The sequence below is a fragment of the Thalassophryne amazonica genome, chromosome 1, assembly GCF_902500255.1.
Source record: "Thalassophryne amazonica chromosome 1, fThaAma1.1, whole genome shotgun sequence".
Lineage (NCBI taxonomy): Eukaryota > Metazoa > Chordata > Actinopteri > Batrachoidiformes > Batrachoididae > Thalassophryne > Thalassophryne amazonica.
Window position 1 is genome coordinate 64707084 of NC_047103.1, and position 27001 is coordinate 64734084.

At 41.6% G+C, this 27001-nt stretch overlaps 2 protein-coding genes across 8 annotated transcripts in view; both read left to right on the top strand.

Annotated features, from left to right (window-relative positions):
- zfhx2 (zinc finger homeobox 2) overlaps positions 1-11396 on the top strand; it is a 52277-nt gene extending 40881 nt beyond the window's left edge. For all 3 annotated transcript variants that reach the window (XM_034171292.1, XM_034171284.1, XM_034171276.1), the window contains exons 4-5: positions 3960-8122; positions 8513-11396. In XM_034171292.1, the coding sequence (XP_034027183.1) occupies positions 3960-8122; positions 8513-8938 (4589 nt within the window). In that variant the 3' untranslated portion in view covers positions 8939-11396. The remainder of the gene's footprint in view (positions 1-3959; positions 8123-8512) is intronic.
- Positions 11397-11947: 551 nt separating this feature from the next.
- The window catches only part of pabpn1 (poly(A) binding protein, nuclear 1), a 51983-nt gene continuing 36929 nt past the window's right edge, over positions 11948-27001 (top strand). For 2 of the 5 annotated variants that reach the window (XM_034171329.1, XM_034171336.1), the window contains exon 1: positions 12624-12788. Coding sequence is in view for 3 of the 5 variants with exons in the window: in XM_034171305.1 (XP_034027196.1) it covers positions 12221-12352 (132 nt within the window). In the remaining 2 variants the exon portion in view is untranslated. Of the gene's footprint in view, positions 12353-12623; positions 12789-27001 lie in introns of those variants that run through there. The other 3 variants (XM_034171305.1, XM_034171322.1, XM_034171313.1) reach the window with 3 other exon arrangements.

The window sequence follows — 27001 nt, forward strand, 5'->3', positions numbered from 1 at the left end:
TTTATTTTTTAATTCTTCTGTGACATGCACTGGTTAAGTGCCTAGGCACAAAAAAAGACTAGAGACAAAAGAATAAGGCACAGAAGCCTGGCTACTCTCTCAAGTACCCGACCAAAAAGCACTACATTCCTTTTACTTGAATGAAACAAGCTCTTGCATGAATTTTATTTTGGAGAGAGGCTGTAAAACAACATTACCAGTTAAGACGGGTTTTTGGTTGCAGAATAATGTGCAGTAGTGCATACCTTATCATATTTTGTTTCAAAGAGAAGGTGATTATTGAAAGTTAGTGTTGAAAGTGAGTATTGAAATATAAATTACTGTTTTTATTTAATTTTGGTAAATTCATTGTTATACAGGTGCAGCTCAATAAATTAGAATATCATTAAAAAGTTAATTTATTTCAGTAATTCAATTCAAAAAGTAAAACTCATGTATTATATAGATTCATTACACACAGTGATATATTATGTTTATTTTAACTTTGATGATTAAGGCTTACAGCTAATGTTTTTGTCCGGGGTCACCACAGCAGATACAGCCAGATTCGCACTGTTAATTGGCACAAGTTTTACACTGGATGCCCTTCCTGGCGCAACTCCAACGTTACGTGGAGAAACACACGCAGCCGCTGGTGTCCCAAAGAGGTCTCCCATCCAAGTACTAACCAGATCCTGCACTGCTTAGCTTCTGAGATCTGATGGGATCAGACTGACACAGAGCAGACCAGCTGCCAAGGCTTACAGCTAATGAAAACCCCAAATTCAGTATCTTAGAAAATTAGATATTATATCGTATAAGACTAATACAACCCCAATTACACTGAATTTGGGACATTGTGTGAAATGTAAATAAAAACAGAATACAATGATTTTGCAAATCCTCTTCAACCTATATTTAATAAATACGCCACAAAGACAAAATATTTAATGTTCAAACTAATACTTTTTTGTTTTTGTGCAAATATTTGCTCATTTTGAAATGGATGCCTGTAACACGTTTCAAAAAAGCTGGGACAGTGGCAACAAAAGACTGGAAAAGTTGATGAATCCTCAAAGAACACCTGTTTGGAACATTCCACAGGAGAACAGGTTAATTGGAAACGGGTGAGTGTCATTATTGGGTATAAAAGGAGCATCCCCAAAAGGCTCAGCTGTTCACAAGCAAAGATGGGGAGCAGATCACCACTTTGTGAACAACTGTGTGAAAAAATAGTCCAACAGTTTAGGAACAATGTTTCTCAACATTCAATTGCAAGGTATTTAGGGATTCCATCACCTACAGTCCAAAATATAATCAGAAGATTCAGAAAATCTGGAGAACTTTCTACACGTAAACGGCAAGGCCGAAAACCAACATTGAAATGCCCGTGACGTTCGATCCCTTAGGTGGCACTGCATTAAAAACCAACATCATTGTATAAAGTATCCTGCCGCATGGGCTCAGGAACACTTCAGAAAACCATTGTCAGTTAACACAGTTCATCGCTATGTTTACAAGTGCAAGTTAAAACTCTACCATGCAAAGCGAAAGCCATACATCAACAACATCCACAAATGCCACCGCTTTCTCTGGGCCCGAGCTCATTTGAAATGGACAGACGCAAAGTGGAAAAGTGTGCTGTGGTCTGAGTCCACATTTCAAATTGTTTTTGGAAATCATGGACATTGTGTCCTCCGGATAAAAGAGGAAAATGACCATCCAGATTGTTACCAGCGCAAAGTTCAAAAGCCAGCATCTGTGATGGTATGGGGGTGTGTTACTGCCCATGGCATGGGCAACTTACACATCTGTGATGGCACCATCAATGCTGAAAGGTACATCCAGGTTTTGGAGCAACACATGCTGCCATCCAAACATCATCTTTTTCAGGTACATCCCTGCTTATTTCAGAAAGACAGTGCCAAGCCACATTCAGCACGTGCTACAACAGCGTGGCTTCGTAGTAAAAGAGTGCGGGTACTAGACTGGTCCGCCTGCAGTCTAGATCTGTTGCCCATTGAAAATGTGTGGCACATTATGAAGCGCAAAATACGACAACGGAGACCCCGGGCTGTTTAACAACTGAAGTGGTACATCAAGCAAGAATGGGAAAGAATTCCACCTACAAAGATTTAACAATTAGTGTCCTCAGCTCCCAAACGCTTATTGAGTGTTGTTGGAAGGAAAGGTGATGTAACACAGTGGTAAACGTATCACTGTCCCAGCTTTTTTTTTTTTAAACGTGTTGCAGGCATCCATTTCAAAATGAGCAACTATTTGCACAAAAACAATAAAGTTTATCAGTTTGAACGTTAAATGTCTTGTCTTTGTGGTGTATTCAGTTGAATATAGGTTGAAGAGGATTTGCAAATTGTATTCTGTTTTTATTTACATTTTATGCAACGTCCCAACGTCTTGAATCTGCTTTGCTGGCAGCCCCGACCAAGTATTGAGTGTATTGTAATACATGGACATACTTTATAGTAGGCAAGCATTGCTGTCTTTAAAGTCCTTTTTTTAAAAAATTGGTCTTATGTAATATTCAAATTTTCTGAGCTACTACATTTTGGGTTTTCATGACCTGTAAGCAATCACTCACTCCCTCATCTTCAACCGCTTACTCCAATTGGGCACTGCAGTCTCGTTTGTGTGCTAAAGGGGTAAAATACAAACGCATATGATGCAGTTATTCTACATCTGGGGACAGCCCTCATCTGTCCCCATCAGAAACATGGTACTTTCTTTGAGTTTTTGGGTAAATTACACGGCAAAATGAAAATGCAACGAAAAACTAATGATGCAGTGGAAAGTGAACATGTGTTGTGGTTTATGCCCCAGAGTTCAAACGTGTTTAGGTGGTTGTGCAGATGAGAACGCAGTCACTCTGGCTACCTGTGTAGGCTAAAACTTAGCGGCACAACCTCCCCCATTTGCTTCGTCTTCCCTTCTCCACTGTGAATTGAAAAAAAAACTGCACTTTTCGTGACTGCTTCGGTGATTGCAGTCGAAAACAGAACAGCACACCATTTTTCCATTACAACTGATGCTGTTTGTGGGAACAGACTAATCCCCGGGTGGAGTGTGGGAGTGTCGGCACAAAGCATTCGGAGGATGGGGGTTTCAGCGGAAACAATCTTGAACTGGCACGTCCACTAGGTGGTGGCGAGTATGCTTTTAAGTTTACCAAGTCGGGCCAAATGGTTGGTGCTGAAACAACCACACTCTGCCTGGGGGTTAGGCTCTCCCGTTTTCTGCTAGCTGTCCCCAGATGTGGTCAAATCCTGTGATATCACACGAGGGTTCAAACGAGACTGCGCTGCCGTATTAAGGGTCACTGGGGGGCTTACTGGAGCCCTTCCCAGCAGCCACAGGGCGTGAGGCGGGGCACACCCCAGACAGGATGCCAGCATGTCGTATGGCCAACCTGTAAGCTGTAATTGTCAAAATTAAAATAAATGCTTGAAATATATCACTGTGTGTGTGTGTGTAATGAATCTATATTATGTACGAGTTTAACTTTTTGAATTGAATACTGAAATAAACTTTTCAATGATATTCTAATTTATTGATGTTCCTGTAATAAAAATAATGAATTGATAGATTAATCTATTTTGGGGAAAAAAATGAATCATTAGGTGCTGCCCTACAGTTACATGTTTTGTTCCAGCATAGCAATAAAGCTATGTACATTTTGTGTCTCTGAAATTATTTTAAATCATAAAGACACTACAGATCCCTTTGGGTATGTTGAAGTGGAAGCAATAAATGTAAATTTGGTGTGCAGATTCACCTTAATGTGGGTTTTCTGAGTGCACTGTAGTTGTTAGAAAAATGGAGTGGGCCCCAGTATTAAAAAAAAAAAAAAAAAAAAAAAAATGCTCATCCACTTGCATTACATTATCATTCAATTGGTGCTACAGTTCCAAGGCAATAATTCTGTTCGTATATATATATATATATTTTTGTCTTTAAATTAGATGCCACCTCTTCAGAACTGATGCACACTGACGACTCCGGTTTAGATCTCTGCCATTTGGGTGATACTTCAGACATAACCCTGGCAGCTGGAGAAAAAGTCATGGAGGATGAGAGAATGATTGCACACCCAGGAAGTGATAATGAACTGGAGCCTGAACAGGAACAAGAGCAATGCACAGGAGCTGAACGGCAAAGTGAAAGTGAGAATGCAGAAACTCAGAATGCCAGTGAAAACATGAATGAAAAAACAGGTGTGCCAGTTGAAAATAACACAAAGTCATACAAATGCAATGCCTGCCTGGAGTTTTTTCCCACACGGACAGCCTTGATGGTTCATTATAACTCTTCATCCCACATTCAACGAATGACAACAGGCTCTGCAAAGCAAGGATTGGAACATGAGTCCCAAACACCCGCAGTTCCTCTTCTTCCTCGGCCATATGTAACAAATAAACCCTACCAGTGTGCCGTATGTAGAGTTTCTTACAATCATGTCATCACCCTCGAGAGTCATATGAAATCTGTTTTACACCAGACCCGCAGTAGAAATACTGGGAATGCTGCAAACATTGCAGTAGCCACTGGCACTGTGGGAAATAGCACCACTAGTGTTCCAAATACTGTTGTAAGCACCTCTGGGTGTGGGGCCACAAAGTTAGTTAGCAGCACCGCCTCTGCTTCTGAGACCTTGATGGTGACTGCTGCAAAAGATGGTGAACAGGTCCAAACTTCACAAGTGGCTCCTTCTCTTCTCGCTTCCCCCGTGGCCTCAGCTCAGGCAGTCTCAGCCTTTCTCACACTCCTCACATCTAGTCCAAACTCACTTTCTCACTCCCTTCTCCCGTCCCTTTTTGCAGCTGGAGCTGCTCCTGGTGCAGCTGCACCTCAGCTTGTGCCCCAGCCACAAATGGTCATGCCCTTGATCTTGAATGGCCTCCAAACTCAAACCCAGCAGCATCCAGAGAACCAGCAAGGCCAGCTCCTGACACCTTGTATGCCATTTTTAGGTCTCAGTACAGCACAGCAAACCCTTCTAGCCCAAAGAATTAACAGCTTACAGAGCCAGTGGCTGTCCACAGCTATTCCACCAAACTTGCAACCCTGCCTTGAAGAGCAAACACAGAGTGTAAAGGATGAGGTTGAAAAAGAGGGGAAAAGAAGTGATGAGAATGTTGAAGACAAGGTAGCCCAGCTCAAGGACAAGGATGCATTTGTTATGGGAACCACTGAAACAGAGAAGCATGACAGAGAACAATTGGCAAAAAATCCCAACATAGAAAGCAATGTGAAGATTGCAAGTAATGAAAACAATGGGAGGGCACACAGAAATGACACAACAGATGAAAACATTCATTCTAATAAATTGGACCTGGAAAGTGATAAAGGAAGTAGCTTAAATCTCTCCCTGTCAGGCACAGAAAAGAACAGCTGTAATAACCTCTCACCCAACAACTTAAGCCTCAGTCCTGTAAATTTAAACCTTACACTTAGTCCTGATACGACTACTCAAAAATCACACACAAGCTGTTGTGCATCCCTTAGTACCCGAAAAACCAACCCCAGTGTAAATGCCACAACTTGCCACCAAACTCAACTGTCTTGTAATATCACAGGGTCCACTATTTACCCAGACCTTCCAGCGCTGTCAGAGTTCCAGTCTGAGGTTCTCTGGGCATTCTTTGAGTCACGCAGTGAGGCTGATGCTGCCAGTCCCCCTCATGAGGATTGTGAAGCACTGGGCAGAGAGGTAGGGCTCAGTGAGGAAGAGGTGCGCAGGTGGCTGTGTCAGGCCCGAGATGTCAAACAGAGGCATAGGGCTAGAGGACTGGAATGCCGACAAGGAATATTGGAATTGACAAAGCATGTCTCAGTTTCTGATGACTTTGATGAAGATGAAAGATCATTAGTTATAGCTGAAACTGAGGATGAGGCTGAAGCATCAAGTAATCAAGCAATTGATTTGTCAAGCAGGAAAGGGAAGCGCAGACGGAGGGATGTTGTCATGGAGAGTCGGCAAGATTCCTGTCTTACTTCCGACTCTGAAAATGAAATGTACACTTCTGTTGTTTTGTCTGAGGAGGAAAGTCAGAATCGGTCCACAAAGCAGGTTCTTGAAATTACTGGTAAAAATGAAGCACAGTGTGAGGTTTCTGCTGATAAGGGATCAGTTGGAGGCAAAGTCTTGCGTTCCACAACTGTGTTTCTGTCCGATGCAGAAGATGAATATGATGATGAGGATGGAGTGGGTCATAGGGCAGAGAGGAAAAAACGAAAAGGTGAGTTTGAACGTGATGTTGATGTAAAGAAGGAGAGACTTGATCCAGATGTGGACCTGGAGTTGGAGGCTCAAGGAGATCCACCAAGCTCACTTCCCCACACTATGGACCACCCTGAGATTCAAAGCGGTGCTCTGCATGCACTTCCTTTGTCCCTTGCTCCATTTTCAGCTCAGTTCCTCAGCCCCTATGTTGTCTCTCTTACACCATCTCTAATTGGAGATGGTACCAAAATGCCCATCTTTCACAACCCACCAACCATCACGCGCTTCTCTGAGTCACTTCATTCACAGTCTGTCTCCTCCCACAACCAATATCTGTCAAATGGTGGTGAATGTGAGTCTGCCCTGGATCTTAGCATTGGGAAAAACGGCAATTCCAAATCCAATTCTTCATTATCTTTGGCTGATAAAATGTCAGCACAAAAAGGGAGGTTGTTGGACGGGTTAGGGCTGAAACCCACATCAAAAAGTCTGGTAGTTGTCCAGGTGAAACCTGAACCCACTGCTGGCTTACCCTGTTCCAATAGCAGCATGAATTTGGTTAACTGCAGTAATGTAATGAAGTCTAGTATTTATGTGAGGGCAGCAGAAAAGATGAATACCACCCTGCTGGAAAAGGAGGGAGAAAAAGATAGAAATAAAGAAAAGGAGATGGAGCATGAACAGCATCAGAGAAAATATAAAGGAAAACGATATCGGGATATACGGCGTTCAAGAACGATCATTCAAGCAGAACAACTTGACGTACTCTATGGCTGCTATTTCAAAGACCCAAATCCTGGAAAACATGAGTTTGAACAGATTGCGGAATGGGTCCATCTCCCAAAGAAGGTTGTCCAGATTTGGTTTCAAAACATGAGGGCAAGAGAGCGTAAGGGTGAAGTCAGATTTATCAGTGATGGGACCTTGGCAGCAGTTGGCAAACCTCTTATCAAATTTACCTGGCCTCTTTCCAAACCCATATTTTCCAACAAACCTATTCCAAACAATAGTGGGGGTATTACAACTACTCCAATTGTTCGCACACTCATGAAGACAGACAAAGAACCTGTAAAGGAGCTGGGTAAACCAGCCCTTGTGAAAAAATTTACCCCAGTTCCTATTAAGCCGAAGGAGATTGTTTCTTCTACTGTCGTCTCTCCTGTGAGTAACAGTGGTTCCTCAGTGCCAAAGACCAAGCTTGAAACCACTACCAATGTTACAATGGTTAAAGTTTCACCCAAAGCCAACGCGCCTGTCATAACACCCCCCAAGGATCTCATCCCCATTGCCCCACGCCCGATCCATCAACAGAAACTAGATGATGACAGCGAAGAAGAAAAGACAGATGAGGAGAAAGACAATGACAGTGAGATGGGACCTGTACCAGGAACCACTAATCGCATGGTACCCAAACTGCCCACAACACCAATCAACAACAGGCCCCCTACAATGCCAGTGGTACCACAAAAACAAAATGGGCTCAACTACTGGATGCCTAAAGTTCCCATTAAGATCAACACTCTATCAAGAGAGCAGTTGGCATTGCCAACACACACACCATCTCGTACCATTGCACCTCCTCCAACACCCAGCATTGCTCCAGTTAGTCCGAATGCCCCTTGCTCTGCCAAAGTGGCCAGTCTCCCCACACCGGCCGTTTCTAAATCGAGCCCAACAGAAGGCAACTTTCTCACCCACTCATCCAGCCGTAGGCCACGCACACACTTGTCCTGCCTACAGCTCTCCATCCTGCAGTCCTGTTATGAGACCTGTGCCCACCCAAATGCCTTGGAGTGTGAGGCCATCGGTTCAGAACTTAACCTACCGCTCAAGGTAGTGCAGATCTGGTTCCAAAATACCAGGGCCAAGGAGAAGCGCTGGAGGCTGCAGCAAGAGAAATTGGTAAGTTTTGGGTGCATAAATTAAAATTGGGCATTTTTTGGGGGGGGGGGGGGGTAGTAATCATTTAGTCTTTTTTTTTTTCCCTCCCTCCGTCTCTCCTTGACAGAAAAATAACATCTCTTAGTCCTAAATGGGTGTAGCTGAAGTGAATGTCTGTGTATTAAATATGTCCGTCTTAACATTTTGTTTAAAATCACTAAATTTATGAGGGCAGCTGATATTGCTGTGAAAACAGACTTGCTCAAACTAATGGCAAATGTATAAATTTGTGTAGACTTCTAAGATAATCTTCCTTTAGGATTGCCTAGAACAACATTTAGACTTTAATAGCTTTGATATTAAACTTATGACTTTTCTCTCTGGTCTTGTTTTTCATCTTCTCTTTCTCAGTCACCTGTTTCAGGCAGCAAAGTGGATGTAAGCTCTGCAAGCTACTTGCAATACAACGCTCTTAAAGCCAATCGTCCCATCCTGCCAAAACCTGTTCAGATGACAGTTACTGTACCTTCAGCTCCCCCAGTGGCTGGTCAGCCAGTGCCAAAGGAGACCCTGACAGGCCGCTGTGAAGCTTGCAATGTTTCCTTTGACTCCAGGGCTGCAGCTAGAACCCATGTCTTCTCTCCACATCATCTGGCAACGCTGAGAATGACTAACTTTGGCCAGCCAACTGCACTCATCAACAAAAACGCAGCTGGTAGTAGCGGACCTGGCAGTGCTGTGCCAGGCTCACAGGTCTCCCTTTCTACTGTGGTTAGCAGCTCTACAGGGGAGATAGTCATCAATTCCCCTCCACCGCCAGCTACCAGCAGCAGCTAAAGATTCAGATCAGGATTGGTCTGCACACTGACTATTCTTGGACCCATTTGGGCTCCTCAGCTTTTAATAATCATGAATTTGAGCACTAATCCTCAAAAATTAATGCCCTTTAGTTTTTGAAGTTGGCTCCCTTTTCATTTAATATCCTTTTCCCCCAACCTTCACTGAATAAAAATCCGTTACTCTAAGGAATTCTTCTGGGACCTTGTACAACAGACTTTCCATGCTGCATCACAATCAGTTGTTTTCTGATTAGTGATGAACACGTCCTCAATCCTCACATGCATCACTCAAGCTGTTTTGGTCCTAAAGATGTAGTTATATATTAGCTTACATAAATGACCTTCCTGTAATTTCTAAACACATTTTACTATGCTTGAACTGTCTTAATTTGAAGACTTGTTTTTTGTCTATCCCTACTTTCACATTTGAGACTAAGGGTGCTGGTATTTAACATGAATGGATTGAACCAGTGGGAGAGGAGAAATCTGTTGACTGTCACTTTTTTAAAAACAGAGAACATTTCTGATATGCATGTGACCTGAAGAGTAGTGTCTACTTAATCAAGGTACTTGGGCAAGAATATGGCTGTTGAAATGGTCTCCATATAGACACATCATTTTCATGACAATCCAACTAGACAGGGCAAAACAAGATTGCAGAAGGTAGACTCTTGGCATACCGCACTTTGACACATTTTACATTGTTTGAAATGTTTTTAAGCATTCTGATGCAAGTGTCTTTTTATGGAAAGATACATTAATGCATGTTGGATGCCTTATTACAAATCACGCAAAATAAACTGATTTTTGCTACTCTAATGAAAGCTAATATTGTACAAGAAGCAGATCTTGCTATACATGGGTAAGAGGTATGTTTCAAACTACTTTAGATTTTTTTTGGGGGGGGGGGGGGGGGGACCAAAGAATATTCATTATCTTGAACATAGTGATTTTTTTTTTTGTGTGTGTGTAAAAGTTCATTATTCTCATAGCTAATGTTTTCAGATGTCCACTTTTTTCCCTTTCCTTTTTTAACCCCTTATCAATCCTTTTGAAACTTTGGTTTTCACCTTTTCCCTTAAATGGTGTGCCTCACATTTTGGAAGGCCCCTTTACGAACTTGTCATAATAAATAATTGTGTAGGTAGAGCTATTGCAGCCTTAATAAGAGCTACCAGGTAGATCGTTTAAGGTACAGGTGATCCTCATGTTTCACAATTCAATTCATCTGCCCCTGGCACAGGGTATTCTGACCAGTTCATGCTCTCACCAGCTTGGTATATGTATGGATTTCTTTGCCATGATTTGTGTGCTTATACCAGAAAAGCAAGTCCTCATATCTGCTTAGTTACACCATTTGTAGTGCAAGATAATAAAATACTCTTATTTAGGTCAAAACCCAACATATAAAGTTATTACTAGATGCAAAATGAGGTCTCCTTCCACTATCCCCTCACATATTATGTTCAGTTTAGAAAGGGTGAATAATTGTGCTAATGTACATGCTGTGAAATGAGCTCTTACATTTGTAAACTAAGATAAGGTGGTTATTGTCATTATGAAAGAAACGATGCTTAGATCTATAAATCAAATTGGGAAACATTAAATGTGTGAGAGCTAAAATGATGGTGCTTTTTAGGAGGACACACAACATACTAAAGATGTTTTCCTTCAATTTAAGTTGTATAAATGTTACTATTGATAGTTTTAACAAAATGCAAGACTAAAATGTTAACTTTTGTAAAGAACTATATAAAAGAATAACTGATATTCCAAAGTAATCCTCCCTTTGCTTTCTGTCATTGAAAAACCAAAAAGCAATCCTGAGGTTGACAGGGAGCAGGAGAGGTGTTCGTAAATGCAAACTGTAAAGGACATCCCACGGCTTGACGCTTGCACTAGTCTACAGTTTTTGCACAAGCTACAGACGTTTCAATTCAAAGCCATTAATGGAATAGTAAGTCACCTTGCGTCATTTTCAAAACAAGGTAACGATGTCCTTTCATTGAGTAATCTATTTGTATTCTCGTTGGAAACTGTATCTTGTGTGTAAAGCAAGGACTGGGGTGCTTGAAGCTCAAGACTGGGATATTACATGCGCGCGCACAGACACGGTGTTGCACTGTCCAACCTAGATAGGTTTTTATGGAGATTTGCGTTTTATTCTTTTATGGTCACTTTGATTATCATGATTGTTATAACTGTACTATTACTTATACAATTATCTTTAATACATCACTGTCTTATTATTGATCCATAATGGTTTTAAATGCCACCTGTCTGCTCGAAAGAGCATAGTATTCCTATGAATATTAAACAATAGTGGCAGTGTTGTTATGAATTAGTTTTGATTTAATTTTTATTTCCTCACTTGTATCAGTCTTTTTGTGTTTGGTCTCCATTATGCTTTCTTTGGTATACTGAAAATAAATAAAATCGGTTGAACAACTATGCTCTTTCCAATGGCAGTTTGGTTTTGTGTTTGGAAGTTCAAACTAGAATGGTCATCAGTTTTGTGATGTCATAACGCCATTGCTTAAAATGTGAGACAAAGATAAAAACCCTGAATTTTATTTTTTGGCTTTACTTGAAAACCAGCAGCTTTTGACGGACTCCCTTTTAACGAATAGTTGATTCACATTTTTTTTGTTTTACGCACAGACAAGTTTGTCGTTGGCGTCGTCAACAAAGGTCACTAATGTGCTCGGAATTAATTTCCACAATAGTTCAGTCCGTGGGTTGTCGTCAAACGTGATTGACCGGTACATCGTCGAATTAAAAGCGCATACGCAAGACGGGAAGCGGAACGTTTTGTCCGGTTACCCAATAAGAATGCGACAAGCGCCGAAAAGGCGTGTCCTATAGTTTTGGCAGACGAATGGATTTCGGGGATTGTACGTCTGCAGTGTTGCGTAGCTCCGCCCCCGACTTCCATTTCTAAACTGAGGGGACGGCGTTGGTCTCGCGTAGACTCTTTTTTAGCCTTTTTATGTGCAAGTAAATAAGATAGGCTCTAGCGTAAAACAGGACAATTTTATTCCAAGGTAGCAGGTAGAAAAAGAAGTTTTCATCGTAGTGTCTTGTCTGTATAGTGGCTGGGAAAGCGCCAGCTTTAATTCCCCATTTTAACTTTACTAAGCGGCATTTTGCGCCTTTTTTTTTCTCCCGCTGCCCCACTCACTCCCGCCGCCCCCCACCCTCGTGCGTGTGTGTGCGCGCGTGTGAGAGTAGGGGCCTGTAACATTGGTTCGGCCACGAGGCACGTTGGTACTGTAGGGCGATGGCGGAGTACGGGAATGGACTGACTGAGGAATCGCTGCTGGATTCGGACCCCGGACATCCCGAACTAGAAGACACAGGCGTCGGTGACGAGCCGGGCTTAGAAGAGGGAGAGGCCGCGATTGAAGACCCGGTAAGTAAGAGGCATTGTTTCAGCCGTGATATCCCATTTGAATAACAGGGCACGTTATTATTAGTTCACACCTTAAGTACACCAACGTAACGTGCTTCCCCCCCCCCCCTCCACTCCCCCACCGCCAGATAATTTTGGGTCACATGCCGTGTACGCTACTAATATCGTCAGGTTTGCCACCGACCGCCATTATGGTTCACGCAGTGCAGTAGAAATGGGTGGTGGCGCGCGTGGCCCTGGCAGCCATCTTGGTGCAAGAACGATTCTAGTTTCTTCGTGCGAGCCGTAGGGTGGAAAATCCGCGTCGCAAAAAAAAAAAAAAAAAAAATGCGAGACGGAGATGCAGGAGACGGTTAGGGGCGAGGGTAGGACAGGCCGCCGTCATTAACTGCTGCTTTAAAGCGTTCCCAAGCTTGAGGAGGCGACCTTGTTTACGGTAAAGTCGCGCCTTTTATTATTTTTTTTGTTGTGCCCGCAGACAGACTGCTGCATTTCTGACGCCGGTAACCGGCCGACAGATGACTGCTAATGTTAGCTTATCGTCAGCGTTAGCTGCTTGTAATGTGTCTCGCGAAGCAGTCAGCCGCTGTGCTTATCGCGGTGTTTTTTTCTTGTGCAACTGCAAGTAAACCCGTGTCGAAATACAACCCGTGTTTAATCCGTATGAAATAAACTCTTTCGGACTTGCAGTGGGGCTAATGGGTTAGCTGGATCAAACAAAGATAGGGCGGAGATGGCAGACAATACCTTAACAGCTTTTTTCTCTCTTTTTTTTTTTTTTTTTGGTCATTTTTGGACGATGCTTGGCGTGGAGCATCAGCAAGACAAAGGTTGTGTTGTGTGGATGTGGTGACTTTATTTTTCCATTTTCGAACGTATGCACCTCCGTGCATATGTGCTAATAATGGTTTTGTATGTCCAGTGCTGCCTGGCGGTGAGGGCCATTGTAGAAGACAGGGGGCTGCGGTATTTTAGGGGCTGGGTATGCATCCTTCAATGTTTGAGAATGATGCCAGGGTTGAGGAAGCGATAGATGTATTTTGTACCCCTTTAACGCTGTGCATGCGGTGGTTTCATTAAGGACTGGTGTTAGATCTTAGATGATCAGAGTCGTATGTTCACTTGCTCTTTTAAACACGTCAGTTCACCCACTCTTATCTACCCGCTCTGGCTACAAACGTTGGCAGCATAGCAAACTGCACCGAATAGATCGAGATTGTGTGTGGCTATACTGCACTGCACCACCGTCAGCCTGCTCCCGAGTGAGATCAGTCTATCGAAGAACGAACACTTATTTAAAGATTATGCTAATTATATTTGTGTTCGTGAATGAAGCAGTTTTTTAATGCATTTTTTCCACGTCACCTGTGTTCCGCTCATTGAAAAGTGACATGAAAATGTCAAAATTGAGGGTGTTGTGATATCACTTATGAAGAAATGAAGAACTCTTGTTTTTGGTCCTGAATGAAAAATGAAAACAAGGTGTCCACAATTTGACAGAATTAAAATACTTGTTATATTGCAATATGAACAGTGTCTGTGAATTTAAAAATAGCATTTGTCAAAATCCCGTGGCTTGGTAATGCTTTGGGATCCCCTAAGACGAGTTACAGAAATTGGCTGAGCATAGGGAAATGCAGTTCGCCTGAGACTACCTCTCTACACCAAAGCAATCAAATGGAATAATGTGATTATTAGCCATCAGATGACAAAGTAAAACCTCTTAAATCATTCTAAAGTCTATTTTAAGCAGAAACCAGGCAATAATCACCTCATTTTACTACTGATGCTCCAAAATGACATAAGCGCAGCAGCACGTCCGAGTCTGACGTGCTGCTGTGGAGCTCTGATCGCTTCCCCTGTCTTTAGTGAACAGCATATAACAACAAACCAGCCTGCATCATTCCACCCAGAAAGTTGGATAGAATACGCGTAAGTGCAGCTGGTTTGCTTGCTTTTTTCTTCCAAACAAGGAACCTAAAAGCCAAAGCATACAGATCCACATTTATGTTTATTCACTGTCAGACTGCTGAAACTAGGGATGTCCCGATCAGGTTTTTATTTTGGCCCTGATCCGATTCCGAGTCATCTGATTTTGAGTATCTGCCGATACCGAGTCCCGATCCGATACTTTAAAAAACTGAATGAACAATGAACAATTGCTAAATATATATTTTCATTTTAATCACCTCATTTTATTATCATTTAAACAGTGTACTTCTCCTTGAGGTAGCTTGAACAATCAAGTAATAATCTACCAGACTGTTATTTTATTTGTCTAAAAATAAATGTCCAAGGTTCCTTATGTTAAACAAGAAATGATCTAATCTGAAATAACAGGTGGTTTTAGACTTCCGGTAATGGCTGCGAACTAAACAGACGTGTGTGACTTTGCGCTGATCATTTTGTATACAACCCCTGGCAAAAAATATGGAATCACCGGCCTCAGAGGATGTTCATTCAGTTGATTAATTTTGTAGAAAAAAAGCAGATCACAGACATGACACAAAACTAAAATCATTTCAAATGGCAACTTTCTGGCTTTAAGAAACACTATAAGAAATCAAGAAAAAAGATTGTGGCAGTCAGTAACGGTTACTTTTTTAGACCAAGCAGAGGGAAAAAAATATGGAATCACTCAATTCTGAGGAAAAAATTATGGAATTACCCTGTAAATTTTCATCCCCCAAATTAACACCTGCATCAAATCAGATCTGCCCATTGACATTGACCCTATGCCATGACATTGACCCTATGTGTCTTTTTGCAAGGAATGTTTTTTGCAGTTTTTGCTCTATGGCAAAATGCATTATCATCTTGAAAAATGATTTCATCATCCCCAAACATCCTTTCAATTGTCCAAAATATCAACATAAACTTGTGCATTTATTGATGATGTAATGACAGCCATCTCCCCAGTGCCTTTACCTGACATGCAGCCCCATATCATCAATGACTGTGGAAATTTACATGTTCTCTTCAGGCAGTCATCTTTATAAATCTCATTGGAACGGCACCAAACAAAAGTTCCAGCATCATCACCTTGCCCAATGCAGATTCGAGATTCATCACTGAATATGACTTTCATCCAGTCATCCACAGTCCACAATTGCTTTTCCTTAGCCCGTTGTAACCTTGTTTTTTTCTGTTTTTCGTTTAGCTTTTCTGTATGTAAATCCCATTTCCTTTAGGCGGTTTCTTACAGTTCAGTCACAGACGTTGACTCCAGTTTCCTCCCATTCGTTCCTCATTTGTTTTGTTGTACATTTTTCCATTTTTGAGACATATTGCTTTAAGTTTTCTGTCTTGACGCTTTGATGTCTTCCTTGGTCTACCAGTATGTTTGCCTTTAACAACCTTCCCATGTTGTTTCTATTTGGTCCAGAGTTTAAACACAGCTGACTGTGAACAACCAACATCTTTTGCAACATTGCGTGATGATTTACTCTCTTTTAAGAGTTTGATAATCCTCTCCTTTGTTTCAATTGACATCTCTCGTGTTGGAGCCATGATTCATGTCAGTCCACTTGGTGCAACAGCTCTCCAAGGTGTGTTTACTCCTTTTTAGATGCAGACTAACGAGCAGATCTGATATGATGCAGGTGTTAGTTTTGGGGATGAAAATTTACAGGGTGATTCCATAATTTTTTCCTCAGAATTGAGTGATTCCATATTTTTTCCTCTGCTTGGTCTAAAAAATTAACCGTTACTGACTGCCACAATCTTATTTTCTTGATTTCTTATAGTGTTTCTTAAAGCCAGAAAGTTGCCATTTGAAATGACTTTAGTTTTGTGTCATGTCTGTGATCTGCTTTTTTTTCTACAAAATTAAACAACTGAATGAACATCCTCCGAGGCCGGTGATTCCATAATTGACTTGCTAACATAACTGTGCACAGTTATATGAAGAGATAATGCCGACCAACCCAAAGATTACAAAAGAGAAGGGGAAAACTGTAACACAGTCAAAGCTTTCGGACTTTGGGAAACCTCCGGAGTCGAAAACTAGCAAGGATGCTACTAGCCAATTGGAGGAAGAAGCTAATGCCTCCCAAGAGGCTAGCGCTATGCCCGAAACCAATGCTGAAGCCACTGCGGTTTGTGACAGTGAACTCAAGCTCGTTAAGAATGAAATCCTGAAAGCTGTGGGAGACCTAAAATCTGAGTTTAACAACAAACTGAATGGTATCTTGAAAGCGGCAGAGCACACCGCAAAACAACTGGGTGACTGCACCAAGAGGATCAGTGAGGCGGAGGTGCGCATCGCCACTGTGGAAGATGAGTGCAGCACACTCAAAGGTAAGGTGGAGAAGCTGGAAAAGAGAAACCGAGTCCTGGAAGAAAAGGTGATTGACATGGAGACAAGATCACGCCTTTGCAATGCACGCCTGGTTTCTTTGCCAGAGGGGACTGAGGGGCCGGATCCGTGTGCATTTCTCGAGAACTGGCTGCCGGAGGCGCTGGATATGGCACTGCTGTGAGAGCCCTTGGTACTGGAGAGAGCACACCGCATCGGACCAAAGCGAGGGACGGCGGACCCGCCAAGACCGCTAATAATGAAGTTTCTGAACTATAAACAAAAAGTTGCTGTGATGAACGCCGCAAGAAAGAAAACTGACTTTTTGTACAAGAACGTCAAAGTGCGACTCTACAATGATTTTGCCACGGAGGTGCACAAACAGAGGAGGCAGTTTGATTCGGTGCGTCAACAGCTACGGCAGATGGGACTGAGACATGGAATAAGACTGCCCGCTAAATTGCTGGTAACGCACAAAGAACGTACTTTCACGTTTGACAATGCGTCACAGGTAGAAGAGTTAATTCGTAGCATTGAGGGAGAAAGCTCTCACTAGATGAGTTAGGGTACAATGTGCTACATGTTTTGCAAAGTACTGTTCAAACTTCTGTTATATTTTATTCATTTTTTTTATGACAGTTTATGCCTAACTGACTAATTCATAAATGTTTGGATTTTGGTAAGGCAAGATTGCACATTAATGTGGTGTTTTTATTTTGCATTGAATATGGTTAACGTTCTCTAATACTTAGATTTATTTTTATGAGGCCAATTTTCTACAAGAGCAGAGATTCAGTATTTTTGTTAGAAAGAGCAGAGGACCTCGTTTTTTTTCTTTGGTATTTTTATTTATTTTTACTTCAGAATTGTGATTAATGCCACAAAGACAAGGGAGTTACATAAGCAGGGGGAAGAACCACTTGACGTGGGGATGGGGTTCGTTCTTACTATTAGAGTTCAGGGTGTTTGTTTTTTTTTTTTTTTTTTTTTAGTTTAGCAGTCAACCTTTTCATACAGTCAGCCATCAGAATTAAAATGTTTATGTTTGAATGTCACAAAACTTAAAACTAAAATGTATATCCTGGAATTGTAGAGGTTTACAGAAAATAAAGTTGAAACAAGTAATGAACCAGCTAAAAGATTCTTGTGCAAAAATTATATTTTTACAGGAGACTCATACTATTAAGGAGGATCTCCTCAAAATAAGGAGATGGCTGGGGGAGGTATATACAGCATCTTTTAACTCACAAGCTAGGGGAGTCATGACTCTCATCCATAACTCAGTTCCATTTCAAGTATCTGGCGTAATTGAATATAAATTTGGAAGGTATTTAATTGTCCAAGGTGCACTCCTTAAAACTAATTTAAATTTGGTGAATATATATGGTCCAAATACAGATGATCAACATTTTTTTACTTATCTTTTTTGACTCTTTCTAATCTTCCCGGGCCATATACGAGGTCTATTAGAAAAGTATCCAACCTTATTTTTTTCTAAAACCATATGGATTTGAATCACGTGTGATTACATCAGACATGCTTGAACCCTCGTAGGCATGCGAGAGTTTTTTCACGCCTGTCGGTTACGTCATTCGCCTGTGGGCAGTCTTTGAGTGAGGAGTGGCCCACCTTCTCGATTTTTTTTTTCATTGTTTAGGAATGGCTCAGAGACTGCTGCTTTGTTTGATCAAATTTTTTTCAAAACTGTAAGGCACAACTGAGTGGACACCATTCGATAAATTCAGCTGGTTTTCGGTAAAAATTTTAACGGCTGATGAGATTTTGGTCTGGTAGTGTCGCCGTAAGGATGGCCCACGGCACCTGACGGCGATCTGCGCTTTGAGGCGGCAGCGTCTCACCGTTTCAAGTTGAAAACTTCCACATTTCAGGCTCTGTTGACCCAGGAAGTCGTCAGAGAACAGAGAACTTTCAGAAGAAGTCGGCATGAGGAGTTTATTCGGACATTCCTTTGTTAACGGACATTTTGTAATGAAAGAACGTGCGGGCAGAGTCGCATGTCGGGCCGGACCCGACCGCGGGGGGTCGCGACAGGAAAAACACCTCCGTTGGAAACCTTAACGGGCAAGTTGGAACATGCCCAAGCTGTTAAACAATTTCTCAGTTACTCACTTGTTGAAAGCCATCAAAAGCCGCCTGAATTTTACAAATGGTTTTCAACACGGAGGTGTTTTTCCTGTCGCGGCGCACACAGATTTGCCGAGTCATCACGGAAACGACTCGGCAAATTTGCGCGCACGTCTTTCATTACAAAATGTCCTTAAAACAGTGGAATGTCCGCATAAAGTCCTCATGCCAGCCTCTTCTTAATCTTCTCTGTTCTCTCACGACGTCCTGGGTGAATTAAGCCTTAAATTAGGATGTTTAGAGGTCGAAACAGGCTGACGACGGCGCCTGGAAGCGCTGCACGACGTCCCGCTGCGTGGGAAGTCCTTACACCGACAAACACCCCATAATCTCTCATCAGCCGAAAACCAGCTAAATTTCTTGAATAGTGTCCACTCGGATATTCCCCAGGTCCAGAAAAAATTTTGATAAAGCAACGCGTGCCGTCTCGAGCAGCGTGTGAAACAAAGGAATTCAGGCGAGAGGGCGGGACCACATCTCACTCAAGGCCTGGCCACAGGGAAATGTCACCGACACGCGTGAAAAAACTCACGCATGCGCACGAGGGTTCAAGCATGATTGGTGTAATCGCACGTCATTCAAATCCATATAGTTAAAAAAAAAATAAAAGGGTCGTTTTATTATCTAATAGACCTCGTATAATTGCAGGCGATTGGAATTGCAACCTGGAACCAATTAAGGACCGATCTACTGGTGTAGATAACACGCATAGTAAAAGTAGGATAACTATCAAAAATTTTATGAATGAGCTAAATTTAATTGACATATGGAGGCATTTAAAACCCAATGATATTGTCTTGCTGTTCTGGGACACACCGAACCTTTTCTCGTATTGATTACTTTTTAATTTCAGCTTCCCTACTGTCAAAAATTGAGGATTGCTTCTACGACAGTATATTATTGTCAGATTATGTTATTATGTTGTTAAAGATCCACTAAGATGGAGTCTAAGACAAAAATTGTTGTTGGATGATGATTTTCTCCAGTATATTGACAAGAGAATCAAACTACTTTGCAGATAACACATCTGAAACAAATGCTGTAATAAAGTGGGAGGCATTTAAAGCCGTGTTGAGAGGTCACATAATTAGTTACACCTCGTCTAAATCTAAAGAATTTCGGGAAAAGAGATTGATTCTTGAGACCAAAATAAAAATACTTGAAAACCAATTAATAAATAAAAATACTTGAAAACCAATTAATAAATAATAATAACACTAATGCTGAAAAAGAACTAAAAAACTATCTGCTGATAGAGCAGCTTCTGATATTATCAGGCTTAATAAGACATTTTATGAACAGGGGGAAAAAACAGGGTCATTGTTGGCATGGCAAATCAAACAATTAGAGACAAGGAAAGCAATCACTTCTATTAAGAACTGATGGAGTTCCAATAGACTTTTATAAAAAATTCAAGTCAAAATTACTCAAACCTCTGCCGGATATGTTTTTGGAAGCATTCCAATACGTAAGTCTACCAAAATCAATGACAGCAGCACTAATAACCTTACTACCCAAACCTGGTAAACCAAACAATTGTTGTGGAAATATGAGACCAATAAGTCTCCTAAATGCAGATTTAAAAATTTTATGTAAAATTCTAGCAGTGCGACTCCAAGAAACATTACCTTATGTTATACATAGGGATCAAAATGGATTTCTCTTGGGACGACAGGGGTTTCGTAATGTTAGGAGGGTTCTTAATATTATTCAAGGTTTGGACAGTACTGTAGATAAGGCCCTTTTATCTTTAGATGCCGAAAAGGCCTTTGATAAGGTTGAGTGGCCTTATCTGTTTAGTGTTTTGGGACGATTCGGCTATGGAAATAATTTTGTAAAATGGGTTCGATTGCTGTATTTAAATTCTACTGCAGAAATACTAAAAAAAATATTTCACAGCCAATTGAAATCAAATCAACTTTATTTATATAGCGCCAAATCACAACAAACAGCTGCCCCAAGGCACTTTATATTATAAGGCAAAGCCATACAATAATTACGGATAAACCCCAACGGTCAAAACGACCCCCTGTGAGCAAGCACTTTGCGACAGTGGGAAGGAAAAACTCCCTTTTAACAGGAAGAAACCTCCAGCAGAACCAGGCTCAGGGAGGGGCAGTCTTCTGCTGGGACTGGTTGGGGCTGAGGGAGAGAACCAGGAAAAAGACATGCTGTGGAAGAGAGCAGAGATCAATCACTAATGATTAAATGCAGAGTGGTGCATACAGAGCAAAAAGAGAAAGAAACACTCAGTGCATCATGGGAACCCCCCAGCAGTCTAAGTCTATAGCAGCATAACTAAGGGATGGTTCAGGGTCACCTGATCCAGCCCTAACTATAAGCTTTAGCAAAAAGGAAAGTTTTAAGCCTAATCTTAAAAGTAGAGAGGGTGTCTGTCTCCCTGATCCGAATTGGGAGCTGGTTCCAGAGGAGAGGAGCCTGAAAGCTGAAGGCTCTGCCTCCCATTCTACTCTTAAAAACCCTAGGAACTACAAGTAAGCCTGCAGTCTGAGAGCGAAGCGCTGTATTGGGGTGATATGGTACAATGAGGTCCCTAAGATAAGATGGGACCTGATTCAAAACCTTACAAGTAAGAAGAAGAATTTTAAATTCTATTCTAGAATTAACAGGAAGCCAATGAAGAGAGGCCAATATGGGTGAGATATGCTCTCTCCTTCTAGTCCCTGTCAGTACTCTAGCTGCAGCATTTTGAATTAACTGAAGGTTTTTCAGGGAACTTTTAGGACAACCTGATAATAATGAATTACAATAGTCCAGCCTAGAGGAAATAAATGCATGAATTAGTTTTTCAGCATCACTGAGACAAGACCTTTCTAATTTTAGAGATATTGCGCAAATGCTAAAAAGCAGACCTACATATTTGTTTAATATGTGCATTGAATGACATATCCTGATCAAAAATGACTCCAAGATTTCTCACAGTATTACTAGAGGTCAGGGTAATGCCATCCAGAGTAAGGATCTGGTTAGACACCATGTTTCTAAGATTTGTGGGGCCAAGTACAATAACTTCAGTTTTATCTGAGTTTAAAAGCAGGAAATTAGAGGTCATCCATGTCTTTATGTCTGTAAGACAATCCTGCAGTTTAGCTAATTGGTGTGTGTCTTCTGGCTTCATGGATAGATAAAGCTGGGTATCATCTGCGTAACAATGAAAATTTAAGCAATGCTGTCTAATAATACTGCCTATGGGAAACATGTATAAACTGAATAAAATTGGTCCTAGCACAGAACCTTGTGGAACTCCATAATTAACCTTAGTCTGTGAAGAAGATTCCCCATTTACATGAACAAATTGTAATCTATTAGATAAATATGATTCAAACCACTGCAGCGCAGTGCCTTTAATACCTATGGCATGCTCTAATCTCTGTAATAAAATTTTATGGTCAACGGTATCAAAAGCAGCACTGAGGTCTAACAGAACAAGCACAGAGATGAGTCCACTGTCTGAGGCCATAAGATCATTTGTAACCTTCACTAATGCTGTTTCTGTACTATGATGCATTCTAAAACCTGACTGAAACTCTTCAAATAGACCATTCCTCTGCAGATGATGTTAGCTGTTTTACAACTACCCTTTCAAGAATTTTTGAGAGAAAAGGAAGGTTGGAGATTGGCCTATAATTAGCTAAGATAGTTGGGTCAAGTGATGGCTTTTTAAGTAATGGTTTAATTACTGCCACCTTAAAAGACTGTGGTACATAGCCAACTAATAAAGATAGATTGATCATATTTAAGATCGAAGCATTAATTAATGGTAGGGCTTCCTTGAGCAGCCTGGTAGGAATGGGGTCTAATAGACATGTTGATGGTTTGGAGGAAGTAACTAATGAAAATAACTCAGACAGAACAATCGGAGAGAAAGAGTCTAACCAAATACCGGCATCACTGAAAGCAGCCAAAGATAACGATATGTCTTTGGGATGGTTATGAGTAATTTTTTCTCTAATAGTTAGAATTTTATTAGCAAAGAAAGTCATGAAGTCATTACTAGTTAAAGGAATACTCGGCTCAATAGAGCTCTGACTCTTTGTCAGCCTGGCTACAGTGCTGAAAAGAAACCTGGGGCTGTTCTTATTTTCTTCAATTAGTGATGAGTAGTAAGATGTCCTAGCTTTACGGAGGGCTTTTTTATAGAGCAACAGACTCTTTTTCCAGGCTAAGTGAAGATCTTCTAAATTAGTGAGACACCATTTCCTCTCCAACGTAAGGCTTATCTGCTTTAAGCTGCGAGTTTGTGAGTTATACCACGGAGTCAGGCACTTCTGATTTAAGGCTCTCTTTTTCAGAGGAGCTACAGCATCCAAAGTTGTCTTCAATGAGGATGTAAAACTATTGACGAGATACTCTATCTCACTCACAGAGTTTAGGTAGCTACTCTGCACTGTGTTGGTATATGGCATTAGAGAACATAAAGAAGGAATCATATCCTTAAACCTAGTTACAGCGCTTTCTGAAAGACTTCTAGTGTAATGAAACTTATTCCCCACTGCTGGGTAGTCAGAGTAAATGTAAATGTTATTAAGAAATGATCAGACAGAAGGGAGTTTTCAGGGAATACTGTTAAGTCTTCAATTTCCATACCATAAGTCAGAACAAGATCTAAGATATGATTAAAGTGGTGGGTGGACTCATTTACATTTTGAGCAAAGCCAATTGAGTCTAATAATAGATTAAATACAGTGTTGAGGCTGTCATTCTCAGCATCTGTGTGGATGTTAAAATCGCCCACTATAATTATCTGAGCTAAGCACTAAGTCAGACAAAAGGTCTGAAAATTCACAGAGAAACTCACAGTAACGACCAGTTGGACGATAGATAATAACAAATAAAACTGTTTTTTGGGACTTCCAATTTGGATGGACAAGACTAAGAGTCAAGCTTTCAAATGAATTAAAGCTCTGTCTGGGTTTTGGATTAATTAATAAACTGGAATGGAAGATTGCTGCTAATCCTCCGCCTCGGCCCGTGCTACGAGCGTTCTGGCAGTTACTGTGACTCGGGGGTGTTGACTCATTTAAACTAACATATTCATCCTGCTGTAACCAGGTTTCTGTAATATGTTGATCAATTATTATATCATTTGCTAACAAGGACTTAGAAGAGAGAGACCTAATGCTTAATAGACCATATTTAACTGTTTTAGTCTGTGCTGCAGTTGAAGGTGCTATATTATTTTTTTTTTTAATTTTTATGCTTAAATAGATTTTTGCTGGTTATTGGTGGTCTCGGAGCAGGCACCGTCTCTACGGGGATGGGGTAATGAGGGGATGGCAGGGGGAGAGAAGCTGCAGAGAGGTGTGTAAGACTACAACTCTGCTTCCTGGTCCCAACCCTGGATAGTCACGGTTTGGAGGATTTAAGAAAATTCGCCAGATTTCTAGAAATGAGAGCTGCTCCATCCAAAGTGGGATGGATGCCGTCTCTCCTGACAAGACCAGGTTTTCCCCAGAAGCTTTGCCAATTATCTATGAAGCCCACCTCATTTTTTGGACACCACTCAGACAGCCAGCAATTCAGGGAGAACATGCGGCTAAACATGTCACTCCCGGTCCGATTGGGGAGGGGCTCAGAGAAAACTACAGAGTCCGACATTGTCTTTGCAAATTTACACACCAATTCAGTGTTAATTTTAGTGACCTCCGATTGACGTAACCGGGTGTCATTACTGCCGACGTGAATTACAATCTTACCAAATTTATGCTTAGCCTTAGCCAGCAGTTTCAAATTTCCTTCAATGTCGCCTGCTCTGGCCCCCGGGAGACAATTGACTATGGTTGTTGGTGTCGCTAACTTCACATTTCTCAAAACAGAGTCTCCAATAACCAGAGTTTGATCCTCGGTGGGTGTGTCGCCGAGTGGGGAAAAACGGTTAGAAATGTGAACGGGTTGGCGGTGTACACGGGGCTTCTGTTTAGGGCTACGCTTCCTCCTCACAGTCACCCAGTCAGCCTGCTTTCCCGGCTGCTCGGGATCTGCTGGAAGGGAACTAACGGTGGCTAAGCTACCTTGGTCCGCAGCGACTACAGGGGCCTGGCTAGCTGTAGAATTTTCCAAGGTGCGGAGCCGAGTCTCCAATTCGCCCAGCCTGGCCTCCAAAGCTACGAATAAGCTACACTTACTACAAGTACCATTACTGCTAAAGGAGGCCGAGGAATAACTAAACATTTCAGAGCAGAGCAGAAAAGTGTGGGAGAGACAGGAGAAGCCGCCATGCTAAACCGGCTAAGAGCTAGTAGCTGTTCTAATCTAGCGGAATCCTAAAAACACACACAGTGAATAATGTGTAAATAATTTAGAGGTGATTCAGCAGAGGGAGTGCTTTAGTTAAGGCACGTGAAGATTACACTGTGAAACAAATCGTTATCTAAATCAATCTAACTGCGCAGATTAAACAGCTAACAGATACAGCAAAACACCGCTGTGCTCTGGAACAGGAAGTGATACAATACCGCAGTGAGAGCCAACCACCAGTAGATGCCAAATAAAATAAAGAGGGGATGTAGACAGCGCTGCCCTCTGTCACCTCTCCTCTTCCTTTAGCCATTGCCATTAGAAAACATCCTGACATATGTGGAATACCTGTACACCAAACTGAACATAAAATAGCATTATATGTAGATGACGTTATCCTTTTTATTTCAAACATTAGTAGAACAATTCCAACAATCCTAAAATTGATAAGAGCCTTTAGTTTGGCTTCAGGTTATACCATTAATAAGAGCAAATCCTCCATCTTATTACTTGAGAATTACCTGTGAATTTTCTGTGTGCTACAAGTAGGCTTTACAGGTTTTCTATGTCAACAACATTTTATTGAGTCTGAAAGTTAATAAATATGAAATTGGTCACTGAATCCTTAAACTCTGGACGTGAATAGAAAAAAAATCTGTAGTTTTTGTCAAAAGCATTTCTTTTCAGACATTAGCAGCATGAAAGCTCAGCCGGCTGCTGGAGTCTGCAGGTCTGCAGCCATACAGTCTTGGGCTGCTGCCCGTCAGCCAGGACATCTCATTTTGGGAGGTAAAAAAGCATTTTGATCAATTGCAGTTTATTTTTTGTATTACAACATTTGGAAAGATGTCATTTTATTTAAACGGCGATTCGCTTTGAAGTTAATAATTCCGAGCGGACTCTGCGTTTCTAACTTGATTCGGTGGCACAGCGTTTGGAGCAACAGAATGGAGGATGATTCTCGTTTCTTTCTCCCAAGACAGAAGTCTGTCACTTTCATCTGCAAAAAAGTGATTCATGATTGACATTTTAATGACTTTGAGAGGGGTAAGAAGCGGAGTTGCCGCTTCTGAAGAGGAGCAAAGCAAAGATCCAACGAAGCAGCTGATCGAAGCACTCCTTCATTGGTTCAAGATTCAAAGCAAATGGCTCGTCGACTATTAAATTAGAAGTCGACGGTTTCAATAGTGGACATAGTCGTGGCTAGTCGCCTAGTCGTGACAGTCCTACTTGGAAATATGTGAAGTCAAGAAGCCCTGTGAATCAGCATATGACTACAGGACGATATTCTTCAACTGATGTGTGTTGCTTAATCAGCAGAATGCGGTTCTGTTGCAAGGTATGCTTTTATGTTGGTGTGTCCACTTTGGTTTACGCTTATTGGCTGTATTATCAGGGGTGGGGGCCAAGTGGTTTGTGCGCTTGGTTTCAATGCAGAAGGTTCCTGGTTCAAACCCCACCCCTGCCAGCATTTCTCCATGTAATGTAGAGTTGGATCAGGAAGGGCATTCGGCATAAAACCTGTGCCAATTCAACATGCAGATCCACTTATTATTTGCTGTGGCGACTCCGAATGCAAAACAAGTGAGCAGCCCAAGGGACTTACTTCACTGCACCAGTTAGATCGTAAAGCCCCTTTCACACCGGTCCTGCTTCAAGCTGCATACATATGCTGCGTATCTAATAACACAGGAATGTCTGTGTCTGCAGTGGGGGGGGTAGAGAAGCTTGAGGAGGTGAAAGCACAGATTGAGCTGCAGCCTGCGTATGCTTGAACTGCCTGTGAGTGGAGATGTCCTCCGTGAGGAGTATACTGGATGTTGATATGTCCTGTCTCTGGCAATCAGTCTGTGATCAGGACTTACGGACTTTATTTAACACAATGAGGAGTTGAGCGCAATGAGCTGCAGCCAGGCAGCCGCCCCCCCTCAGAGACCAGAATCCCTGTT